At 40.8% G+C, this 23,384-nt stretch overlaps 1 protein-coding gene across 1 annotated transcript in view; it reads left to right on the top strand.

The window, feature by feature from the left end:
* elfn1a (extracellular leucine-rich repeat and fibronectin type III domain containing 1a) overlaps positions 1–14,340 on the top strand; it is a 137,210-nt gene extending 122,870 nt beyond the window's left edge. Inside the window, exon 3 of the mRNA XM_067428982.1 lies at positions 11,362–14,340. Within this exon, the coding sequence (XP_067285083.1) occupies positions 11,767–14,157 (2,391 nt within the window). The 5' untranslated portion in view covers positions 11,362–11,766 and the 3' untranslated portion in view covers positions 14,158–14,340. The remainder of the gene's footprint in view (positions 1–11,361) is intronic.
* The last annotated feature ends 9,044 nt before the right edge of the window (positions 14,341–23,384 follow it).

The following is a 23,384-nucleotide window of genomic DNA, read 5'->3' as shown; positions in this document are numbered from 1 at the left end:
AAACAACTTGTAAGATTTACTTGATAAAATCTTTGTAACAATTTGCACTCAGTTTTTCTAAGTAAAATTTACTGCTGCGATATCAAGTACAACTTACTTGCCAATATCAAGTAAAATGTACTTAACTATAAATGTAACATTTGCAAAGACATTAAGTAAATGTTACTTAATTATATTTAACTTAGCATGTTGTATTTATTAAAAGTAATCAAGTAAATTTTATTTTAAAAGGAGCATAACTATTGTGAATTTTATAAATCTGTATTATTTACTCTTATGAAGTAATTAAGTAGATTTTATAATGTTTGTCCATTTGACATTTTGAATTACTTAGTTTAATTAATTTATATTACTCACTATTATTATGTAAATGTTGCTATTTTAAACCAAATAAATGTAATAATGTTCTCTGCATCAAATACATTTATCACAAATCACACATAAATACAATGAAGTTGAACAGTTTATTATGTCAAAATTTAACCATTACATCAGTAATGTTCACATCAACTGATTAAGTAGTTAAGGTATATTCATTATAGTTTACAATAACTGTAGAATTAACCATGTATGGTTCAACTAAACATCAGCAGCCAACAGTGGCATAACTAACATTAAAGGGTTAGTTCAGCCAAATATGAAATGTATCACATTTGAGTCCAAAAATAACAAAAACTACGACTTTATTCAGCATTGTCTTCTCTTCCGTGTTTGTGTTCAATCCTCAAATAAAGATTCAAACGGTGAAGAGAAGCCAATGCTGAATAAAGTCATAGTTTTTGTTATTTTTGGACCCAAATGTATTTTGGATGCTTCAAGAGACTCTAATTAACCCACTGATGTCTCATATGGACTACTGTGATGATGTTTTTATTCCCTTTCTGGACATGGACAGTATAGTGTGCATACACTTGCATACGCTCTCGGACTAAATATAAAATATCTTAAACTGTGTGTTAAGATGAACGGAGGTCTTACGGGTGTGGAGCGACATTAGGGAGAGGAGTTAATGACAGACATTTCATTTTTGACTGAACTGAACTAACTTAACCCTTTAATGACAAGCACATGCATAGACCAGCTGAAACAGAATGGTCACTTTTCCTTAATGCTCATTCATCGACTGGATCCTCTCAATCAGCTCCATGGACGACCATCTTAAGGATATGTTCAGCGGCAACACTGCGACTGTCCTCCTGCATACAGTTTGTAAGAAAGAAAGAACACAATTCCATTTAAGAAATAGAATTACATTTATAACATTTTATTTTCATTAAAAAGGTGACCGGACCTTCATGTCGTTAGCTCACTAAAATAGAATTGCTGACATTCATGCACTTGTTGCTAACGTTATACATCAATGCTTATTTGGTATCAGAGTTCACCTGCCATCCAAACTTTCCTTCTTTAGTGCAGAGTGCAGACTAACTTATGCTTTGATATAATAATTGCTGTGAAATTTTCAGTGGATATAAAAACAACTAACTTAGACACTTTTAAAAAATGCTAACATTAGCTAGAGGACAAACACACAGGCAGCCAGCACTTAATCACGGCCAGCTAACATTAAATTATTTTGAAGTTAACCAGACAGGGTGACGTTTTCGACAACAACGTGGCTAACTACATTTAATCCCCTCTATCTTTGACCAAACACCAGTCTCAACTTTATAGAAGTGGATAATGCTTTAGCTTTAGCTACCGTTATTGTGATTAAAACTCACTTTTAGTCAATTTTAAACCGTAACGTCTATGCAATAATCAAACCATCAAAACAAAGTACATCGTTATCACAAATCTAAAATAGAAAGGTCAGAACTTACCGAGAATAAGTCAGCCATGTAAAAGCAACATCCCAAACCGACCGTCTCTGCCACTGAACCGGGATCTTTTTGAGCAACAACAAAAACGGGCAGGCACATTCAAACACACTTTGCTTTTTAGATTAAAATTTACTTAGTATTTTTAGGTGAATGTGCTGTGACTATAAAACATTAAATACTATTTGTAAATATATGGTAAAATTTACTCGTTCTTCTCAGTTAATTTATTACATTAATAAATTGTGTAAATTTTACATAAGATATATAGTTCCAACTTAATCTTGATTTTACAATGTATAAATTACATGAATTAATGTAATAGATTTTACAATACCACAAAGTCATTTTTTTCAGTGCATGCAGCTAACAAGCTCTCACGGTTTCAACTTCCTGGAGAATGGAGACTCCATCCCCAGACGGTTCAGCCTATTTGGGAATAGTTTGGCGACATACAGGTAGATATGTTTGTCTCCCACATCTATTCCCAGTGTTTTACTTCCCTTAACCCAGAGAACCCTCAGCATGGATGCACTAGCGCTCAGCTTGCCACGGGGCCTCTGCAAGTATGCATTTCCCCCAGTGAGCCATCTTGCACAAACACTGTGCAAGATCAGGGAAGAAAAGGTGCAGGTCCTTTTGGTCGCTCCATATTGGCCTGGCCGGACCTGGATCTCCTAACTAATTTTCCTTGCGACAGCGCCTCCCTGTCAATTCCTTTGAGGAAGAACCTCCTTTCGCAGAGACAGGGCACCCTCTGGCACCCACGTCCCGATCTTTGGAACCTGCACGTGTTGGTCCTGGATGGGACATGGCAGGTTGAGTACCCTACCACCACAGGTGGTGGCTACCATCACTTCCACTAGGGCTTTGTCCATAAGACAAGCCTATGCGTTGAAGAGGAACATGTGGAATACCTCTTTGTCACATTATGTTCTTCTTACCGAGAAGACCCCTGGAAATGCCCAATCCAGTCTGTGCTCTCCTTTCTCCAAGAAGGGTTGGAACAAAGGCTATCTCCACCCTACTTGGTCATTATTTTTTCATACCACAACCTTGTGGAGTTGAAAATAGTAGGTCAGCATGACCTGGGTCATTAGGCTCCTGAGGGAGGCCAGGAGAGTAAATCCACCTCGCTCTCCCCTCATACCCTCTTGGGATCTCACAGTGGTCTTGTCTGCCCTGCAGAGAGCTCCTTTTGAGCCTTTGCAATCAGTAGAGCTTAACCGCTTCATGTTGCTTTGGCCTCCATCAAGAGAGCAGGGGACCTGCAGGCATTTTCGATTCATGAAGCGTGCCTGGAATTTGGGCCAGCTAATTCTTACATGATCCTGAGCCTGGATACGTGCCCAAGGTTCCCACCACTCCCTTAGAGATCAGGTGGTAAAACTGCAAGTGCTGCCAGACCCAGCCCTGGCACTGCTTTATATAGTATGTGCCCTCTGTTCTTACATAGACAGAACGCAGTTTTTTAGGACCTCAGTCCAGCTCTTTTTCTCTTATGGTGGGAAGCTGAAGGGAAAGGCTCTCTCCAAGAAAAGGTTGTCGCACTGGATAGTGGACGTCATTTTGTTACCGGACGCAGTGTCGCCCATGCCCCCTAGGGGTAAGGGCACACTGCACCAGGAGTGTGGCCTCCTCCTGGGCTCTAGCGCATGGCACCTCACTAACAGACATCTGCAAGAGCTTCAGGCTGGGTGACACCCAACACATTTGGCAGATTTTATCATCTCAGAGTGGAGCCAGTGTCCTGCTGTGTACTCGCTTCCAGTAGCCAGTAACTAGGACCGGCTCCGTGTCTTCGCTTGCAATCCACAGACTGGATATGTGTGACATTTCCTCAGGTGAGTTTCCCCTGTAGCCCTGAGTTCCTCCAGCACTGTTGATGCCGACACAAGAGTAAATGCAGCTCGGTCAGCCCTCATGTTAGGCTAGGTGCCTCCATATGCATGGTTCCCCCTCTGGCAAACTCCACATGTGTTTTTTTTTTCACTGTAAGCCTCTCTGAGTAGGTGTCTATCCCTTGGAAAGCCCTTGCCACTACAAGGGTTGAAATATTCCACCTTCAGCTGGATACCCCAGAGTTCTCCATAGGCATTTCACTCGCGGGTCATATGTGTAATCTGAAGTCCTGCGGGCAGGCATGGTTTACATATTTCCACATGGGATATGCTTCCCAGTGTACCTTGGTATTCCTGTGTTAAGTCGAGTCCTTCGTTTGTGCTAGTCTCATGACAGAGCACTGGAAGATAGCCACGATTACATTGGACCCCCATTCGTCAGTAACTAGCTTAACTGGGAGGGACTGAACTCGGTTATATATGTAACCCTCGTTCCCTGAGGAAGGAACGGAGACGTTATGTCCCTCTGCCACTTTCGCTGTACCGGCCGGAAGTTCAAGCTTGGCTCTTCAGCTGGTAACATAATCCTATAAACCCCCATTCATCAGTCACTGACATAATGTCTCTGTTCCCTCCTCAGGGAACGAGGGTTACATTGTATGTAACCGAGATGTTTCTCTTGCTTGGCTTCAGTCTCCTTTTGCTTCTCTTCTTATTCATTCTTGCCACAAATAAATCTTAAGAAGGAATCCAATGTCTCTAGCTACTCTGTATTATGTATTAAAATAAAATGCAATACCATAGAAATGTCCTCACCATTTACTAATTCTTTACTCTCATGCCATCTAATATGCTTTTTTTCTTCTTCAAATGAACACAGAAAAATAAATAATCTCTGTTAATGAAAACTAATTTGGGTTCCTAAAAGTTAAAGCATCAAACAGCACATACAGCAGATTCACACTTACTTGAGACATGAGGCTAAACCCAAGCTGTGTTTCTACTGTCAGGCCAGTAGCCCTGCAGCACTACTCTAAAACCTGCCCTCACCACACCTTCATAGAACAGTGTCACTTACCTAGCTGACTGATGGGGACTGAAAACTGCATAAAAAGAGAACATAAAAAGAGAAAACAGTTATGCAAGTTAACCAGAGTGGATTTAATTCATGAAGTCTAAAGCTGTGTCTGAAATCACCCCACCATATTCTCTACATTAGTCCACCAATATAGATGACTTGAAAGAGGGAATGAAAATGAGTGAGTGAATTCTGACACTGAGTGCATAGGAAGGGCTGCTGTTTTTGCATAGTTTCTTGCTGTTTAATAATAATTTGAAACTTGTCAATTGAATCATTTGCAAATGTAATGAAAACTATGTATAAACCTAAATTCAATTAATAAAAAAAATATATTTAATAATAAAAACCTAAATTAAAACCTAAATTAAATTAATGATCAATTAAAAACAAATTTATACTTGTATGATATTACAGCACATGCTATGGACCAGAAGTTTGTTTGGTGGGTCGATTAATTTGGTGTGCAATTCTCAAAGTGCATCATGGGTATTCTCTAGCCTTTGTGTGTACATCGGTTGCACACTTGTTATTGTAGTGGGTTGTGGGTTTGAATGAGTGCACTCGATTACATCCACTATGGTTTCAGACACCACTGCAAACGGCTGTCCCTTCAAATAGTGCCCTAATAAGGCAGATAAATGAATCAACTGCAATAATCATCAGCAGCAAAAGAGAGACCAAATACATTACCATTGCCATATATCAATTGCCATGCCAATCTCTCAGAGAGTAGTCATGACAGAAATATACAGTGATCAGAGTTTCCATTTAATCATAATCGGATGTTATTTCAAACACTCGCTTGTTTTAAATGGCTTAAATATTGAGGTTAACTGGTAGCCTGGTATGAAAACATGAGAACATAAGAAAACATGAAAACAATGAGCAGTGGTGTTGACCCTCTCCTGACTCAGATAAAGTCCGCCTTTGTTAATGACCATACCTCAAGCCCCAGTTGGCCAACTTTGGTCCAAGGTATTCGACAGGCCAAAAAACGCTTGCTGTTGGTCCCGGGAAGCCGCGATAAATGTCCGATCAAGTGACAGTGGAAATGCGCCCTCGCTTTTGGCCCAAAAGTGGAAACTCGCCCATTGTTTAACAAGTGTAAATGACCCAACCTACTGGTCAACTTACATTGCTGTTTATACGAGCTCTACATTGAAGAGTGTCTGCACATAAGTGTGGATATCATTTGTGGCTTGTTGTCATTAATAATACAAAAATAATCATGTTGTACCCGCTTATAGTTTCTATAAGCCTCTGGGTGCTACATCTCAGACTCTAAATGAACTCAGATCATCACAGATGCCCACAATTTGTTTATATGTTTGTAAATGCATAACCCTCTAGGTTCACTTTATTTCTCACTTTTATGTAACCCCCAAAATATTTTTTTCCATTACACTTTATTATACAAGACTAATGTAATGCAGCTGCACTGGGAGAGTTTGTGGAAACGATTAGTCCTCCAGCTATTGCCATGCATGGAACAAGGGCAACTGGAGTGATGTGTGATCCACAACTAGTTGACTCAGAGCCAACAAAACAATTAGGGGCAGAAGCCTTTTATTTTTTCAAATGACAACTTTACTATTAACTGTTTGTAGTAAAAAAGAGATGAACTATAATCTGTTTGTTTAAGACAGTGTTGCTAAAATCTGGTGTCTACATCAGATGAACTCTTGTATTCAAACATTTGAGTCTTTTTTTAAAAAATAATTAATTAATTAATATTTTTAGTGAAAAAAGACACATTAAATTGAGCAAAAGTAACAACTAGGCATTTCTGAATTTCAAATAAATGCTCTTTCGAACCTCCTATGTGCGTATGTATGGTTTCCACAAAAATATTAAACAACACAACTGTTTTCTACAGTGATAATAAATCACCAAATCTGCATTATAGAATGATTTCTGAAGGCTCATGTGACGCTGAACGTTTGTAAAATCATGTGGTAAAATTTCTGATTTCATGTTTTCGTGCTCATCAGACTACAATTACTAAACAGGTATGACACAGCAAAAAAAAAAAAAAAAAAAAAAAAAAACACAACAACAACACATCACTAGTGTGCTACACAGGAAACCAGGGCAAGAGTTATGTGGGTAATACAAGAAAACCCATAAGCAATGTTTTTTTTATTTTTTATTTTTAAATACAGAACAATGTATCCTATGCTAAAAGTCAGTGCACAACTGTCTTGTCTTTACTGTCTGAAAAAGACAAATCCAACATAGAAAGGTCAGCTGACAAAGAAGATGACCTCTGACCTTCAATTGTCATTGGGTGTGTTTACATGCACACCAATAAGCTGATAACTCCAAAAAAATCAGCTTATTTAAATCACCGTTTTTCCCCGTTTACATGCAAACCAGTAAACGGACAACGCAAGTAAACCACGTTTACATGACTTTATTTACAAACCGGGTTATTCCTTGTAGTGACGTCAAAAATAATAACGTCCGTATATCTGACTGAGTTTTTCAAATGTTACATCAGCTGTGATGTTAAATAAAGCGTGCTCCGTGTCAGCGGGAGATTTACAGCTCATATTATCCCTAATGCAGTTATGCAGCATTTTGACTGAACCTATAGGCTACTTCTGCTGCATGAGAAAAGAGAACACCTCTTTACAATTTTCTGGGTCTTAAACGAGTCTGCGTTTGTGATATATGTCCTTATTTCATGCAAAATGCTAGCTCGCTCTGTCTGGATGCGTTTAAATCTGCTCTAAGTTTGCGTTTTTGTCACCTATCACACATGCGCACTCCAATAAGCCGACAGAAAGCAGGTTAATGCGTTTACATGCAGCGCGAAATCGAGATAAGAGGCAAAAAACTACCTGTTCCGACCGGTTTATGCTTACGCCCTTTATGACATTACTCCGATAAAAGAAAACGGGTTACCGCGTTTACATGACCATGTTCATTGTCGGCTTTTTGGGCATAATCGGCTTAAGAACGTGCATGTAAACGCACCCATTGATAGATCCAGTTGATTGGTTCTGTAGCCACCATTACCATAGGGCGTCATTCTGATCTCCATCCACCAATACATCCACCTGCTGAGGTTCATGCTTCCGCACCTGTCCGTGACACTGAGGGCTCTCGTGTCAGCAGCTGTCATTCTGGACAGCAGGATATCTGTTTGCACAGGGCAGCTGAAAGCAGGCAGCGGCACGGGCTGAGGATTAAACCATCCAAAAGCAGTGTGGCATGATGAAGCTGTCTATCAGCCCATCACCTGCCTGTCCTGTCACTGTCCTAACAGTCGCTAGAGAAAAATATGGACTGTGAGCAGGCAAGGTGTGTGCGTGGTACTCATGAAAACACTTGTGTTTATTTTATTTTGTATTTTCTCTACCACGAAGCAAAAGTGCTGAGCTTCAGCAAATAATAGGAGCTCACTGGGTGAAGGCTTATGTGTTTTTAAATTTTACAATTACATCACCCTCCCCAACTGCCTTTCACACACCTTAGAATGTGAACACCAGGGAAATATATCCACATTTTTTTCCCCCGTAAATGGGATGGATGAAATTTCTCACAGACATATTGTTAAATTTTGAATATTAAACACATGAGCAGTCTAATTTGACTGCAGTGTGGCAGTTTAGTGTCAGGGAAATGTCAATTACATGAAACTGGGGTAACACTATTTTACACTTTAAGTATCCTTGTTGCATATTTTGCATATCCTAATTCTATACTATAATTACTCACTACTTGAGTAATTACACTGGAAAAAAAAAGACACCTTAAAACAGTGCAATCGAAAAGGGAACTAAATTACTTACATCATGCTTGATTAATAATTTGTCTGTGTCAGTATTTGCTTAGAAAAGACTTTAAATTAAACTAATTAAATATATTTTATTTTTGAATCAGACAAGTAAATCATTGATTGATTGATTGATTGATTGATTGATTGATTGACAGTAATATTTCACAAGTGAATGAAAGTTTTGCATTTAAACTGCTAAAATGGTATGAAAATTATTGTTCTGGAATTTATTAACAGGTAAATTAAATTTTAATGTTACATTTCTACCACTTCTAGAAATGTAACTTAACATTTCATAAATACATTTTATTTTTATATATGTACATTGCATACATTGCTCTCAGTCTAATGAACGCAGTATTTCTCATGTCATCGTTTCATTGTTTGTCATGAATGTAGTGACAGACACAGAGCATTTTCTAAGCCTGGAGTCTCAAAGGGGAAATGTGGGTGTACTTGTCATGTGTACAAACATATTTCTAAATAGCCACATGCAGCCTGTTTCTTTATGAACACACACACACACCCAAGACTGATCTCATGAAATGGCGTATATATGACATGCCAATTCGTATGCCATTTTGGCGTGCTATCAAGACGCATAATCGCTTTTTAGCGTGTTTATCAACGCCGTTTCATTCTATCCCCCTACACTGCCCCTACCCTAAACCTACCCATCATACACACACACACACACACACCTAAGGAAACGTATAATTTATGCTGTGGTATAAAGTGTTTTAAAAGACAATGACTAAACATTATTCTATTTTTCATTTAATAACTAAAGAAAAAAATGCAAATATCATCAGCATAACAATTTCAGGGAAAATTCAAATGAGCATGGATTTCTGGTTTTGCTTTAATGACAGCAGCAATCAAGCATGTTCACTGCATGAACTTTGTGTCAGACCTGATGATTACGATGGTGATCTCCAGCACAATGTAAGATTATCCAAAAGCATCTTGAGCTTCAATGGAATAATCTCTGACCGTCTGCAAAAAGAGTCACATGATCTATGTCACAGTAATAAATAAAAACATATTTATTGTTCCCGTATTTTTTATGTGGATCTGACTTTTCATGTTTTAATCAGACTTTTGGGCCTCTCTAAATGCTTAAAATCCGATACAAAATTATTAAAAAAATGATTAAAATAAATATCCACATATGCATGGCATGTAATTTGTGGTTTCCACAATTTCACAATAAAACCCAGTGAAATCCCAGGTTTGATCCATAGCTAGTTTATGAACCGTGTCCATCTATGCTTCTTTCTTCTTCAGTGAATGTGAGCCCTTCTTGCATTATTCACTAATATATGGCTTGTGTAAAATCAGCGTGCTCCCTCTCTTCCAGTCATTGTGGCTTCCACAGGGTAAGAAGCTGCTGAAGTTACGGCTTACAGCAGGTCAATCAGATAACGCAATTAGAATGAGTTTTTAGTGCAGTGGAAACCACTGTAAAGAATTCAATATTGTGCAAGTCTATTCCATCTAGTGAAGAGGCTTTTAGGAGCTTTCACCAGCTTTAAGGAGACAGACTGCAATAATGAATGACTTTCATTTTGTGCTCCCATTGTTGTTCTTTTTATCTCACATATATAATACAATATAACAGTTTTATTAATATCAGATGGATAATGTAGGTAATGTGCATTACTTGACATTGCTGTGATACCAACAGAGGACAAAGTGGTCTTTAGTTACAGGACAATATATATATATATATATATATATATATATATATATATATATATATATATATATATATATATATGTATATATATATATTTTTTTTTTTTACCGTAGCAGTGAAGCAAATAAGGATCATTCAGCACTCAGGTTATTAGAAGAGAGAGCGAGAGCGAGAGAGAGAGCGAGAGCGAGAGCGAGAGCGAGAGCGAGAGCGAGAGAGCGAGAGAGCGAGAGAGAGAGAGAGAGAGAGAGAGAGAGAGAGAGAGAGATGCAGTGGAAAGTAAAACCTTTAACTTACTCTTAACTTACAAAATACAAAATTATTTGCGATACAGACAACATTGCTTACAGCAGTCTCATTGTGTTTTCAACTGTGTTTGACTGAACTGAAGCTCCCTCTTGCCTCTGCCACCCCAGGGAACATACCTTCTCTCTGTGAGGGCAGTGTCTTTCAGAGAAATACTTTCCCCATGTAATTTCCTTCTGTCTTCAAGAAAGAGGCAAAGCAGCTTGTGAAATATAGAATTTCTCTCACCAACAGTGTTACAATTTCTTTTATGATGAAATAGTTTTCTAGTTAGTATTTGATTATTTGCATGTTTGCCCAGATTTAGAATATTTTTGAACATTAGATGCGACTCTTAAAACTATGCTTTCTGGATGCATTTGAATTTGATCAACTGCTCGAGAGCAACTTGAACATTTTAAAGGACGGTGAAATGGATTTGCTTCATCCCCCACATATTGGTGCTGCGCATTTTGATGGTCTCAGAGTTAATGGAGGGAGAACAGGGACACTTTTGTTTTCTTGTATCTGTCAGGTGGAAATTGTCCAATGGTTTCTAATAATCGTAGTATGTCCGGGAAAATTGTGTGCAAAGTAAATTGATGGTCAGCTAACAAAGTTATTTTATCTTCCAGTGGTCCACAGGCATATGAGTGAGACGTTAGGGAAATAAATACTATAGGACGATTTGAATTATTCCTTTGAGCTGTATTATGTTGCACACTCTTCTATAGTATGATACATGTCTTCACTGCTGCCGCATGTTGAAGTTTATTTCGAATATTGCTTTTTTAATTTAAAGACTTTGTGAGCATCAGTCAATGCTTTCCTTTTCTTTTTTTCTTACACAGGGTGTACCTCTGGGCCCATAAATGAGACTAAAATGGGGGAAGAGAAGAAAAGACAAGAGGATGAAAGCCATCAACAATGCTCTACCCTGGGGAAATAAGCACAGGCCATTTTGAATTAGTGAAACACTAAGACCCAGTTCTAGCACTCCACTAGCGTGAAAACTTCTCCATTGGAGACTTAACCTGTGAATGCATACGCTATGGTCAGAGGGTTTAATAAGTGGCTGATATATCAGTGCAGAAACACTCAACTCATGTGAAATAATTCTCTGGACCAGAGACTGAACATCTTTGTCCCTTGGCTAAAGGGAAAGGGTTTATTACCCTGCTCAAATACTGTGAGGCTCCATCCAGCCTAGTTTAAACTCAAGTGTTACCCCAAGCTGCTACCAACTGGCATTGCTCATGGCTTCCAGGAGGGCATCAGGAGCTTTTAATGGAGGCATGGTGAAGAGTGCCTTCTTCTGGTCTGTGGCCATAATCTATCTAACTCACATAAGTGGAGTGACGGGGGATTGCTGGCTCATAGAAGGCGAAAAGGGCTTTGTATGGCTGGCCATTTGCAGCCAAAACCAGCCACCTTATGAGGCCATCCCTCAGCATATCAACAGCACCATAGTGGACCTTCGTTTGAATGAGAACAAGATCAAGAGCATCCACTATTCTGCCCTCAGCCGCTTTACCAACCTCACATACCTGAATCTGACCAAGAATGAGATTAATTACATTGAGGACGGGGCTTTTTCAGCCCAGTTCAATTTGCAGGTTCTCCAGTTGGGCTTCAATAAGTTGCGTAACTTAACTGAAGGGATTCTCAGGGGTTTGGGCAAGCTACAGTACCTCTACCTCCAGGCCAACCTGATTGAGACTGTGACACCCAATGCCTTTTGGGAGTGCCCAAACATAGAAAACATTGACCTTTCCATGAACCGCATCCAGGTGCTAGATGGGTCCACGTTTACCAGCCTGACTAAGCTGACCACCTGTGAACTCTACACCAACCCTTTCAACTGCTCTTGTGAGCTCTTGGGGTTTGTTAAGTGGCTTTCGGTCTTTCCTAACAGGACAAGTGAAAGGATGGTGTGCGATTCTCCTACAGGAGTCTCGGGCTACAGTCTCTTAAGCCAGAATCCAAACAATCCCACGTACCGGAATGCTCTACATATGCTGTCCACTGTGTGCACGGAGGACTACACAACCTCAGACATCCCTGTGCCTCCCGAGACTACTACTTTCCCTCTGGACTCAACACCGTGTGGTCTGGAAGACTGTCCCTCAGGTGAGCCGGAGGAAATAAGCGTCAGTCCTACATACATAGACTTAGATGTGAAACCAATCATGAAACTCAAGCAAGTGTCTCACACGAATGCAGTAATCACTGTTCAGATCCCTTACCCCTACAAGAAGATGTACATCCTTGTCCTGTACAACAACAGCTTCTTCACTGACATACAGAATCTGAAGCGGCAGAAGGAGGACATTGAACTGAAAAACATGAAACCCCATACTGATTATACCTACTGTGTGGCTTCCATAAGAAACTCGTTGCGTTTCAATCATACTTGTCTGACAGTGTCCACTGGGTTTAGGAATGGAAAAGAGCCAACAGTTAGTACTGCAACAGCCACTCACTACATAATGACTATCTTAGGATGTCTTTTCAGTATGGTAATTGTTTTAGGGATTGTGTATTACTGCTTGCGAAAAAAGAGACAACAAGAAGAAAAGCACAAAAAGGCGTGCAGTTTAAAGAAGAACATAATTGAGCTTAAATATGGTGGCGAACTGGAGGGCGGAACAATATCCAGGATGTCTCAAAAGCAAATGATGGCTGGGGAGAGCATGACCCGCATGCCCTATCTACCCTCCGGCAGTGAAATGGAGCAATATAAACTGCAAGACATCAGTGAAACTCCGAAAATGGCCAAAGGGAATTACATGGAAGTGAGAACAGGGGAGCACCAAGATCGGAGGGAATGTGAAATGTCCATGCCTGTCAACAGCCAAGGTTCGGTTGCCGAAATCTCAACAATCGCAAAGGAGGTGGACAAGGTCAACCAGATTATTAACAATTGCATAGATGCTCTGAAATCAGAGTCCACCTCCTTCCAAGGGGTGAAATCTGGTGCTGTGTCGACAGCTGAACCTCAGTTGGTACTGATTTCAGAGCAGCCTCAGAGCAAGTCTGGCTTCCTGTCTCCTGTCTACAAGGACAGCTACCACCACTCTTTACAAAGACATCACGCATCAGATGCCTCTCCAAAGCGTCCAAGTACAGCCACTGGTGGTCCAATGCGGAGCCCGAGGCCTTACCGCTCAGAGGGCTCATACAAGTCGGAGTCGAAGTACATAGAGAAGACTTCACCCACAGGGGAGACTATCCTGACCATCACTCCCGCAGCTGCAATACTAAGGGCAGAGGCGGAGAAGATCCGTCAGTATAATGAGCATCGGCACTCCTACCCTGATGCCCACCAAATTGAGGAGCTGGAAGGTCCAGACAGCCGAAAAACCTCAATCTTGGAGCCCCTTACGCGGCCTCGGGCAAGAGACTTGGCTTACTCACAATTGTCTCCCCAGTACCACAATCTCAGTTACTCATCTAGTCCCGAGTACTACTGCAAACCATCGCACAGCATCTGGGAGCGCTTTAAACTCCATCGCAAACGACACAAAGATGAGGAGTACATGGCTGCAGGCCACGCCCTGAGGAAAAAGGTTCAGTTTGCCAAGGATGAAGACCTGCATGACATTCTAGATTACTGGAAGGGAGTGTCGGCCCAACATAAATCTTAATCTACTACTGTTTGTGTCTTTTTCAATTTCGATGGACCACAAAGAACAGGACCAGAATGAATCCTTAATCTTGTGAAATCACATTCTAATGGATAAATAAAACACTTCAGTGAATTTCACTGATCACTGAAAGAGGTTTGTGTACCACAATTAAAAGATGTTACTTAAAGCAACAAGAAGAGAATATATTATATATATATATATATATATATATATATATATATATATATATATATATATATATATATATATATATATATATATATATATATATAAATAAAATTATATATGAAATGGATTTTTAGTATTTCATTACCGCATGGCCAAGTCCTGTGACAGTGGATTTGCTGTTGTGTACTGTGAGACTAAAAAGAATCCAACAGTGACAGACATCTTCTGAAATCTTAGTATTTCTTCTGCAGGACAACTGTAATTTATGGACCTTTTTTCTCCCAGTATTTGAGTTTGTTCTGAATACAATTGAACTATGTACAGATACTGTTTCTATATTTGCAATGTTTGCTGTTAAAAATTGAGAGAAAAAAAGAAAAGAAAAAAATCTATGATGTGTATGATTCAGGTTTAGACCATGGATTTCGGAGTTAGCTCCAGTGATATTATCTGTCCTTAAATGAATGTTTACCGTCCTGATGGATAAACATTGCACTGGTCAATGAAATGGCATATTTTCCTTTAGGCCACAGTTTACGCTACCCTGCTTTGCCAATTTTCTTTTTCATCCATGCCACTGATCAGACCGCACAATATTACACAAAGGCTGATATGATGTTACATTTGTGTATCATAAACCACAAAGTGAATCAGTTTGATTGGGATGGTGTCGGTGAAACATCTGCATACAAGACTGCAGAGTCAAAGTGGAAGAAAATGAAAAGCGATGGAAAAGTAGAACATTTTGATACACATTCTTTATGTTTGGTTTGTTTACCAGTAAATTGCTCCACAAAACATGCACTTCTGCTTTTTACCTTACAATGCCTAATAGTAGTGAGGGGTTAACTGATCGTGAACCAAAGTGCTTGGGTGGCAGCTCATCACATTTTTCAGCAGATGTTTCCACCAATCTCGAGCCAACAGCCCTATGGATGAATGTATTACATACATAAAGCAGCCTTTTCAGCTGTTATTTCTTTGCAATTTTTGATGTTTTTCAACCACAATGATCCCCATTTTTCATGCTGTATGCTGAGTTTTTTAATATTCATACTTCGTTTCAGTTTCATGCATATGTCAAGCTTAATTCATTCTGTCAAAAATATTTAATCAATCGGAAAAAAGTGTTTATAAACCTAAGGGTATTGTTTTAGGCTTTCTTACTGTTTGGCGGGTAAAAATGCTTTTGTAAATGTTGAATGCCACTGCACGGACCCCTGAGATGGTCAGCGCTGATCCGGAAGGTGAGACTTGTGAGAAATACTAAATTACCGAGCTGAAATGTTGCCCCTGGAGTTGTACATCAGCTATTTAGAGACGTACAGGAAGTAACTGGGTTGTCCAATTTCTTTATTTTTTGTTTTATTTCAATGCCTTAAACTTCTGGTACTATCTGTATAACTGTATTTTTCTTTTTCTTTTTCTTTAATTGTTGATGTTTTTGAAGAATCTTCATCTGTTGTAATTTTTTTTAAAAGACAATACATTTCAGTAGATTTCAAGAGCTGTCAGGTTTATAAGTAATCTAGCAAGTAACCTACATGTTTTTATATTGCATAGTGTAGCACTCCTGTATCTCATTCAACTTAGAAATTTTGGGAAATCTGTGAACGGAGAGCATCAGATACAAACAAGAGCACAATGAGTGTTATTTTGTATTTCTTAAAAATATGTTACCTGCTTTCAGACAAAGTACTGTGAAATAAAGGAAAGGGTGCACCCATACTGTCAAGATCCTCATGGTAACTTTTCTTTGGAGTCTTCTGTTTTCCTCCATAAATTTGTCTTCACAAATTAATCACGAGCACAGAAATGAACGAAATAATGAATGATAATATATATTCACACATATCTTGATTGATTTGAAATCATCAAATGAATAATTATATGAAATGCTGATCATATTTCAAAATGAATCGAAATACATTACAAGCCTGTCACTGGTCTGAAAAGTAGACCATTTTGCAAGTGAACCAGTCGATTACATCAGAACATTCACTGACTAAAGAGGGAATGATAATACATACACTTTAAAGATCTTCATGACCTGTTCAGAGTTTTTCCTTCCCTTGGTAAGGCTGGTTTGGCAAGACTTTACATACAGGACATGATTAAATTGTTTCTTTTTATAACATTATATGTTTATAATAATTAAGCACACTAAATTGGCATATTTTATTTGGAGCCTTTTTATTCTTGGTTCACTTGTCTAACTCATTTAACAGGTTCTGTGTGACATTTTGACTTTATATTTAAAAAAAATGAATTAGCTAGCAAGTTAACCAACCAGTTAGCATCAGCAAACACTTTTTCAAAAACGTTGATCTGCTGTGGCTTTTCTTTTACATTTTTAGCTAAAACATGCTGAATTTGCTGAAATATAGAGCAAATTGCTTTTTCAGAGAGGGGGCATTTTAAAGTGGGGTAAAACATTAAAAAATTAAAACCTTTGTCTTGGTACACTTTTGATTTTTGTGAATAATCTAATAACACAAAAACTTTGGTCGTTTATCATACTTGGTTTATAATTTCTGCCATTTTCACTGAAAACTAGGATAATTATTCTAGACACATTTACCATTTGTTTCACCGAAAAAGTTACACAGATGTGGGCCAGTTCTGCTTCATGCGTTTTGTTCATGGCTGACATGCGGCGTTGCTATGGCTTGATTGCGGCCTAAATCTGGCAAACGGGAGCGGACCGCCCAAGTGCCATCATTCCACGCGGGTAGTGGGCCAGATGAAAGTGTCAAGTGTGGGCCGGATCTGGGCCAGAGCAATTTTGCTATCTGGGCCAGATGTGGGCCAGTTCTGCTTCATGCGTTTTGTTCATGGCTGACATGCGGCGTTGCTATGGCTTGATTGCGGCCTAAATCTGGCAAACGGGAGCGGACCGCCCAAGTGCCATCATTCCACGCGGGTAGTGGGCCAGATGAAAGTGTCAAGTGTGGGCCGGATCTGGGCCAGAGCAATTTTGCTATCTGGGTCCTTATGGGGGGCATTTTCTGCCACTCTATCCTACACAAAAATCATCTGAAAACTAAAGCATAAAAACAGAGGAACTAAATACAAAGAGATAACTAACTAAATGATGAGCAGCTGTGGTGGAGGATTAGTGTCCATGGTGATTGATGAGTGGCGGGAAATTAGAACAAAGGAAACGTGACTGAAGACAAACAAACTAAGGCCTATAGTCCACATGTACATGGGTATTTTTCAACCCAGGCTCATTTGAAATACGTTACTCTGCCTACATTTGTGCAACACCCTAATTATGTACCTCCAGGTACGTTTACCTGCACTTTTTGGGTGAAACGTCCACCAGAGGCGCTAAGTGGTAATATTTTTTTCTCCAGTCCCAGACTGATCTCATGAAATGGCGTATATATGACACGCCAATTCATATGCCATTTTGGTGTGCTATAAAGACGCATAATCGCTTTTTAGCGTGTTTATCAATGCCGTTTCATTCTATCCCCCTACACTGCCCCTACCCCTAAACCTACCCATCATACACACACACACACACACACACACAGCCCCTAAACCCATCACAAGAAACATTCTGCATTTTTACATTTTCAAAAAAAAACTATTTAGTATGTTTATAAATCCATTTACCTTGTGGACACACACACATAGACACATTTTGAACGCGTAACTCAAACCCTTCCCTAAACCTACCCATTCGAGTATATTAAAAACAGGATATGGGCAGACACGACTGCATACATAATTTATTCAGAAAGTACAAATATTCCAAGTGTTCCGAGGCCAAACGGTTGATTTGTGTGAAGAAAATCCGCAAAAAGCGGTCAATAACGTCGAATCCATCCACCAAAGATTAATAATAAATTTCAAATATTGCCGCTGGAAGAAACGTCACGTCAGCTTTGACAACATTGGCTGTCATGTGTCTCGTGACCAATTGCGTCATTACGTCAGCTTGGATTGTAAAATGCCATTGGCTCTTGTGTGTCTCGTTACCGATCGCGTCATTCAACTTGTTGTGTATCATTTGAATCAGAAATATGAATGAACGAGTGCATGTGTGTGTGTGTTCTGTTCGCAAAGGAGCGTGATCATCATTTCAATGACTAAAACATTAAGATCATCTCTGTTCTTCACATGAAGATATCGTATGACTTCAGAAGACTTGGAATGCAACATGAGTTAATACTTTTATACAGTTTTTTGGTCAGTTTTTGCAATAAATACACGTGACTGTACATTTATTTGCCTATTACTGTTATGTGTTTTATATTGTTGAGAGTGGGTAGGTTTAGGGTAGGAGTGAAGTTAGTTACTCCAAAATATAAAATTAGGCTATAAATATTCATTCTCTGAGATCTTGCGCAACTGGAATGGAGAAAAAAAGATTACCACTTAGTGCCTCCGGTGGACGTTTTACCCCAAAAGTGCAGGTAAACGTACCTGGAGGTACATAATTACGGTGTTGCAAAAATGGAGGCAGAGTAACGCCTTTCCAATGAGCCTGGGTTGGAATTTTTATAACCAGAGTTTTTCCTCCTCTGTTTTAAAAAAAAAAAAAACAATTGCGTCCAGACAAGCACTTTTTAAAAAAATCTCTGTCCACATTAAAACGCAAAAACATGCTATTATTGGCTGCCTGATTTCCACATGGCACCGATGCACTAAGGAATACCATGGGCTCGGTAAACAGGGGCAGGGCCAAATGGACTGTAATAGCTTCACACACTTACCTTACTTTTTGATTATTGCATTCTGGCGCCTCCGTTCTTCAATACAATGAGATAACTGTATGTATCTGTATAGGCCTACATGTGATAAATGCTGTTAGCGGAGTTATTAAAAGCTATGTCTGGCATCATAGGCTCGACTCTTGTAAATAATGGGAGCCGGAGTTTTCAAAAAAGTCCAGTTTCAGTAAACGGATACAGCGTTTGCGTATGGACGAAGAGTCAAACCACGTATAGAAAGAGCTGCGGTTTTGAAAATATCCGTGATCGCGTGGAAAGCCCTGCGGGTTTTAAAATGGGTATTATTAAAATTATAAAATTATAAAAATTCTGGCCAGGTTGAAGATTTTTTAGAAACTCAGGTTGCAGCTTTGTCATTTAGATGGTGAAACTGGAGATTTTGGCTTGTGAAGTCAAAGAGTGTGACATTCTCTAATTTTTTTGACATCAGATTGTGCACCATTATCTCTTTTGTTTACATGAGTGTCAGACGTAGCTTTTAATAACGCCGCTAACAGCGGTTATCACATGTATACAAATACATGTGCAGTTATCTCAATGTATTGCAGAACGGAGGTGCCAGAATGCAATAATACAAAATAGTAAGGCAAGTCTGTAAAGCTATACTGTCCATTTGGGTCCTACCCCAGTATATATACGGTTAGGCCTACATGTCACTTTCTCAGAGCCCATGTCATCACTCTGTGCCATGGATGAGACCCATGTGAAAATCAGGCAGCCAGTCATAGTGTGTTTTTGTGATGTCATGTGGAAAGAGATTTTTTTTAAACAATGCTTGCGTGAATAAGAATGTTTTTTTTTTAAACGGAGGAGGAAAAACTGGTTATGAAAATATAAGTGTACGTGTGGACTAGGCCTAAAAGTCCATGAAGGTGACACTGACTACATATGAATGTGACAGTTATAATAAAAATTAGGTCCTAAAACTTTGTATCTATTCAATAACTGTATCCTTCATGTGTTCCTCTTGAGAAATGATTATCAAGATTTACACTTTAAAATTATGAAAGGGCCACTTACAGCTTCGCTATATAGGCTATTATGAGATTTATGATATCAATTAAACATTTGAATTATTTTGTTGTATGAATGAATGCTGACTGAATGACGTTTGTATTGTGTTTTCAATAAGTTTATCATTCTAATCTCAAGGCCAGATGTTTCTTCCACAAATGCTCAAATTTACTCTAATAACATCTCGGGTTATGACTTTATGACTTTATTCCTTATATCCCTGCTGAGGAGGGAACGACACTTATTGGAAACGCCCCTAGCATTACGTGTCTGAAGCATGAATGCAACTAAGACCAATTCTGATTGGTGCTACGTCATGATGTAGTATGTGATGGCATACCCGGAAGTATAAAGGGATGCCGTTTCACAACCGCGCTAGCATTTTCGCGATGAAGCAAATCGCTCCAAGACATGGAGAGGCGTGGCAATGCGAAGCAGTGTTTCGTTCTCTCCTCAGGGAACAAGGGTTATAGAAATAACCCGAGACATTCCCTTTCTGAGGGAACTCCCACATGCTTCGTAATAACGGCACTTATGGGGAACGAGTAGGACGAGAGACTAGACTCTAGCGCCTGGCGTTGCAGGAGGATGCAGACATTAAAAACTGATAAAAGTGTGTGGGGTAGCCCAGCTGGCTGCCTCATCAGATGGCACTTTGGGCACATAGCCTGGTCTCGGATGAAGGATGGCCTTAACTCCACCGGGGGGCAAACTCCAGGCAAGTCGGTATTATAGCCAAGGCCTGGAGGTCTCCCAACCTTTTAAGAGAGGTGATAGCAAGGGGCAGCACCACCTTAAACAACAAAACCTGATCTGTCGCAGACTCGAGTGGTTGAAAGGGGGCCTCAGCTAGTCCTTCGAGAACCACTGCCAGATCCCAAGTTGGAACTCTGCAGCGAGTCGCAGGCCTCATCCTCCAAGTACCATGGAGAAAACGTATGACTAAAGCGTGCCTCCCCAGACGTCCATCACTTACAGGAGCGTAAAGCCGTAATGGCAGCCACGAACTCCAGCACTGAAGCCACTGGGCAGTTAACTGGGTCCACCCCACGCTCCCTGCACCAAGTAGAAAATACATTCCACTTTAGGCCGTACAAACTTCTTGTGGAAGGAGCCCTGGAACTGAGTATGGTCTCCACTACACCTGCCGACAGGCCGGCCTCTAAGTACTGAGCCCCCTCAGGAGCAAGACCCAAAGCTTCCACAGCTCTGGCTGGAGGTGAAATATTGTGCCCCCTGCCTGAGACAGCAGGTCCCTCTTCAAAGGGATCTGCCATGGAGGACCTGCCAGCAGTGCTATGTTGTCTGATAACCATACTCGGGCCGGCCAGTATGGGGCTACTAGGAGTAGACTGATCCCGTCCTGGCGGACCCTCTCCAGAACTCCTGGGAGCAGAGCTCCCAGATGCAGCCTCGGCCATGTCAGTACCATGGCATCCAACCCCAGCGGGGCTGGATGCCTGAGGGAGAACTAAAGTGGACAGCGGGATGTCTCTCGAGACACAAAAAGATCCACTTCTATTTGGCCGAACCTCTCACATATAGGCTTCACCACCTCTGGGTGAAGTCTCCATTCCCCGGGCCTCAGCCACTGCCTGGACAGGATGTCTGCTCCCTGATTTTGGTCCCCGGGATGCACATTGCTCTGATAGAAGATAGTTTCCCCTGGGACCATAGGAGGATCTGATGTGCCAGTCTGCATAGAGGGAGAGACCTCAGACACCCCTGATGGTTCAGATACACGACCACTGACATGTTGTCGTAGCACACCAGAACATGATAACCCCTGAGATCTGACAGGAAACTTCTTAGAGCCCTGAACACAGCCAACATCTCCAGGCAATTTATATGCCATGAAAGATGATGGTTCTGCCACAACAACCCTGGGCCAAGTGGCCGTCCATTTCCGTGCCCCAACCAGTGAGGGAGGCATCTGTCGAAACGGTTTTCCGGCGACATGACGCTCCCAGCACTGGCCCTTGGGACAGAAAAGAAGGTTTCTTCCGTATTGATAGGGTAAGAAGGCATCTGCACATTACCCTGATCATATGGTATGGATTCCCCTTTGGGGAAAAACCCTTGGCTTTCAGCCACCACTGCAGGGGTCTCATGTACAGCAGGCCAAAAGGGTATTACATTGGACGCAGCTGCCATGAGCCCCAGCAGTCTTTGAAACTGCTTTACACTGATGTTGCAGCCTAGCTTTGTTCTGGAGACCAGGGGACATTTGTGCCCGCATCGTCGTTGAGTCCCATACCACTCCCAGGAATGTTGTCCTCTGGGAGGGCGTCAACAGGCTCTTTTTTGTGTTGAGTCTCAACCCCAAGCTCTGAATGTGGCCAAGGACGACATCTCGATGCCTAACTGCCATTTTTCATGACTGGGCCAAAATAAGCCAGTCGTCGATATAGTTTAGTACACGGATGCCTTGAAGTCTCAATGGAGCCAGAGCTGCATCCATGCACTTGGTGAACGGGCGAGGGGAGAGTGCTAGGCCGAATGGAAGAACCTGATATTGGAACGCTTTGCTCTCGAAAGCAAACCACAGGAACTTCCTGTGAGAAGGACTGATGGAAATGTGGAAGTATGCGTCTTTCAGATCTATCGTGACAAACCCGTCCTCGGACCATATTTGATTCACGATAATAGGTATTGTTAACATCTTGAACCTGAACCTCCTCAGAGACCGGTTCAAATACCTCAGATCTAAAATTGGACGCAGACCCCCATCCTTTTTGGAACTATAAAGTATCGGCTGTTGAACCCTGACTCCCTTTCTTGCGGAGGAACACGTTCGATGGCCTCACTGTAGTCCAGACCACCCCATTGAATCTCGGTGGGCTGTGGCCGAAATGCAGTCGGTACCCCTTTTCTACAGTGTGCAGGACCGATGGCGACCCATGGCGACCCATTTGACAGGCATTGCCATGCCCAGAAAAAAACTACCAAGGGAATCAGTCTCTCAAGACTGACCTCGAGTGTTTTTTGAATACCGTTCTCAACCCTCTGAAGCGGCTGCCCGGCAGGGTGAGGTTGTGTACGATTTGCCTGCCCGAAACCCCTTGGGGCGAATGAGAAAACAGATGTGGCCTGAAGTGTCATTGACGGCGGGATTACCACATTGATTTCCAGATGGCTCTGCGGGAAAAAAATGGCCTCAGCCGCTTCTCCCCGGAGCAGACAGCCCTCAGAGCTCCTACCACTGCTAGGACCTCTTTCCCAAAGCATTCTTAGCCTTTTGGATGTCCCTCAGGTCCACTTCTGCTGAGCCGGCTTTTGGTGAGAACGCTGACTCTG

The sequence above is a fragment of the Pseudorasbora parva genome, chromosome 2 (genome assembly GCF_024679245.1).
Source record: "Pseudorasbora parva isolate DD20220531a chromosome 2, ASM2467924v1, whole genome shotgun sequence".
In the NCBI taxonomy this organism is placed as follows: Eukaryota; Metazoa; Chordata; class Actinopteri; order Cypriniformes; family Gobionidae; genus Pseudorasbora; species Pseudorasbora parva.
This window is presented reverse-complemented; position numbering and strand designations above follow the sequence as displayed.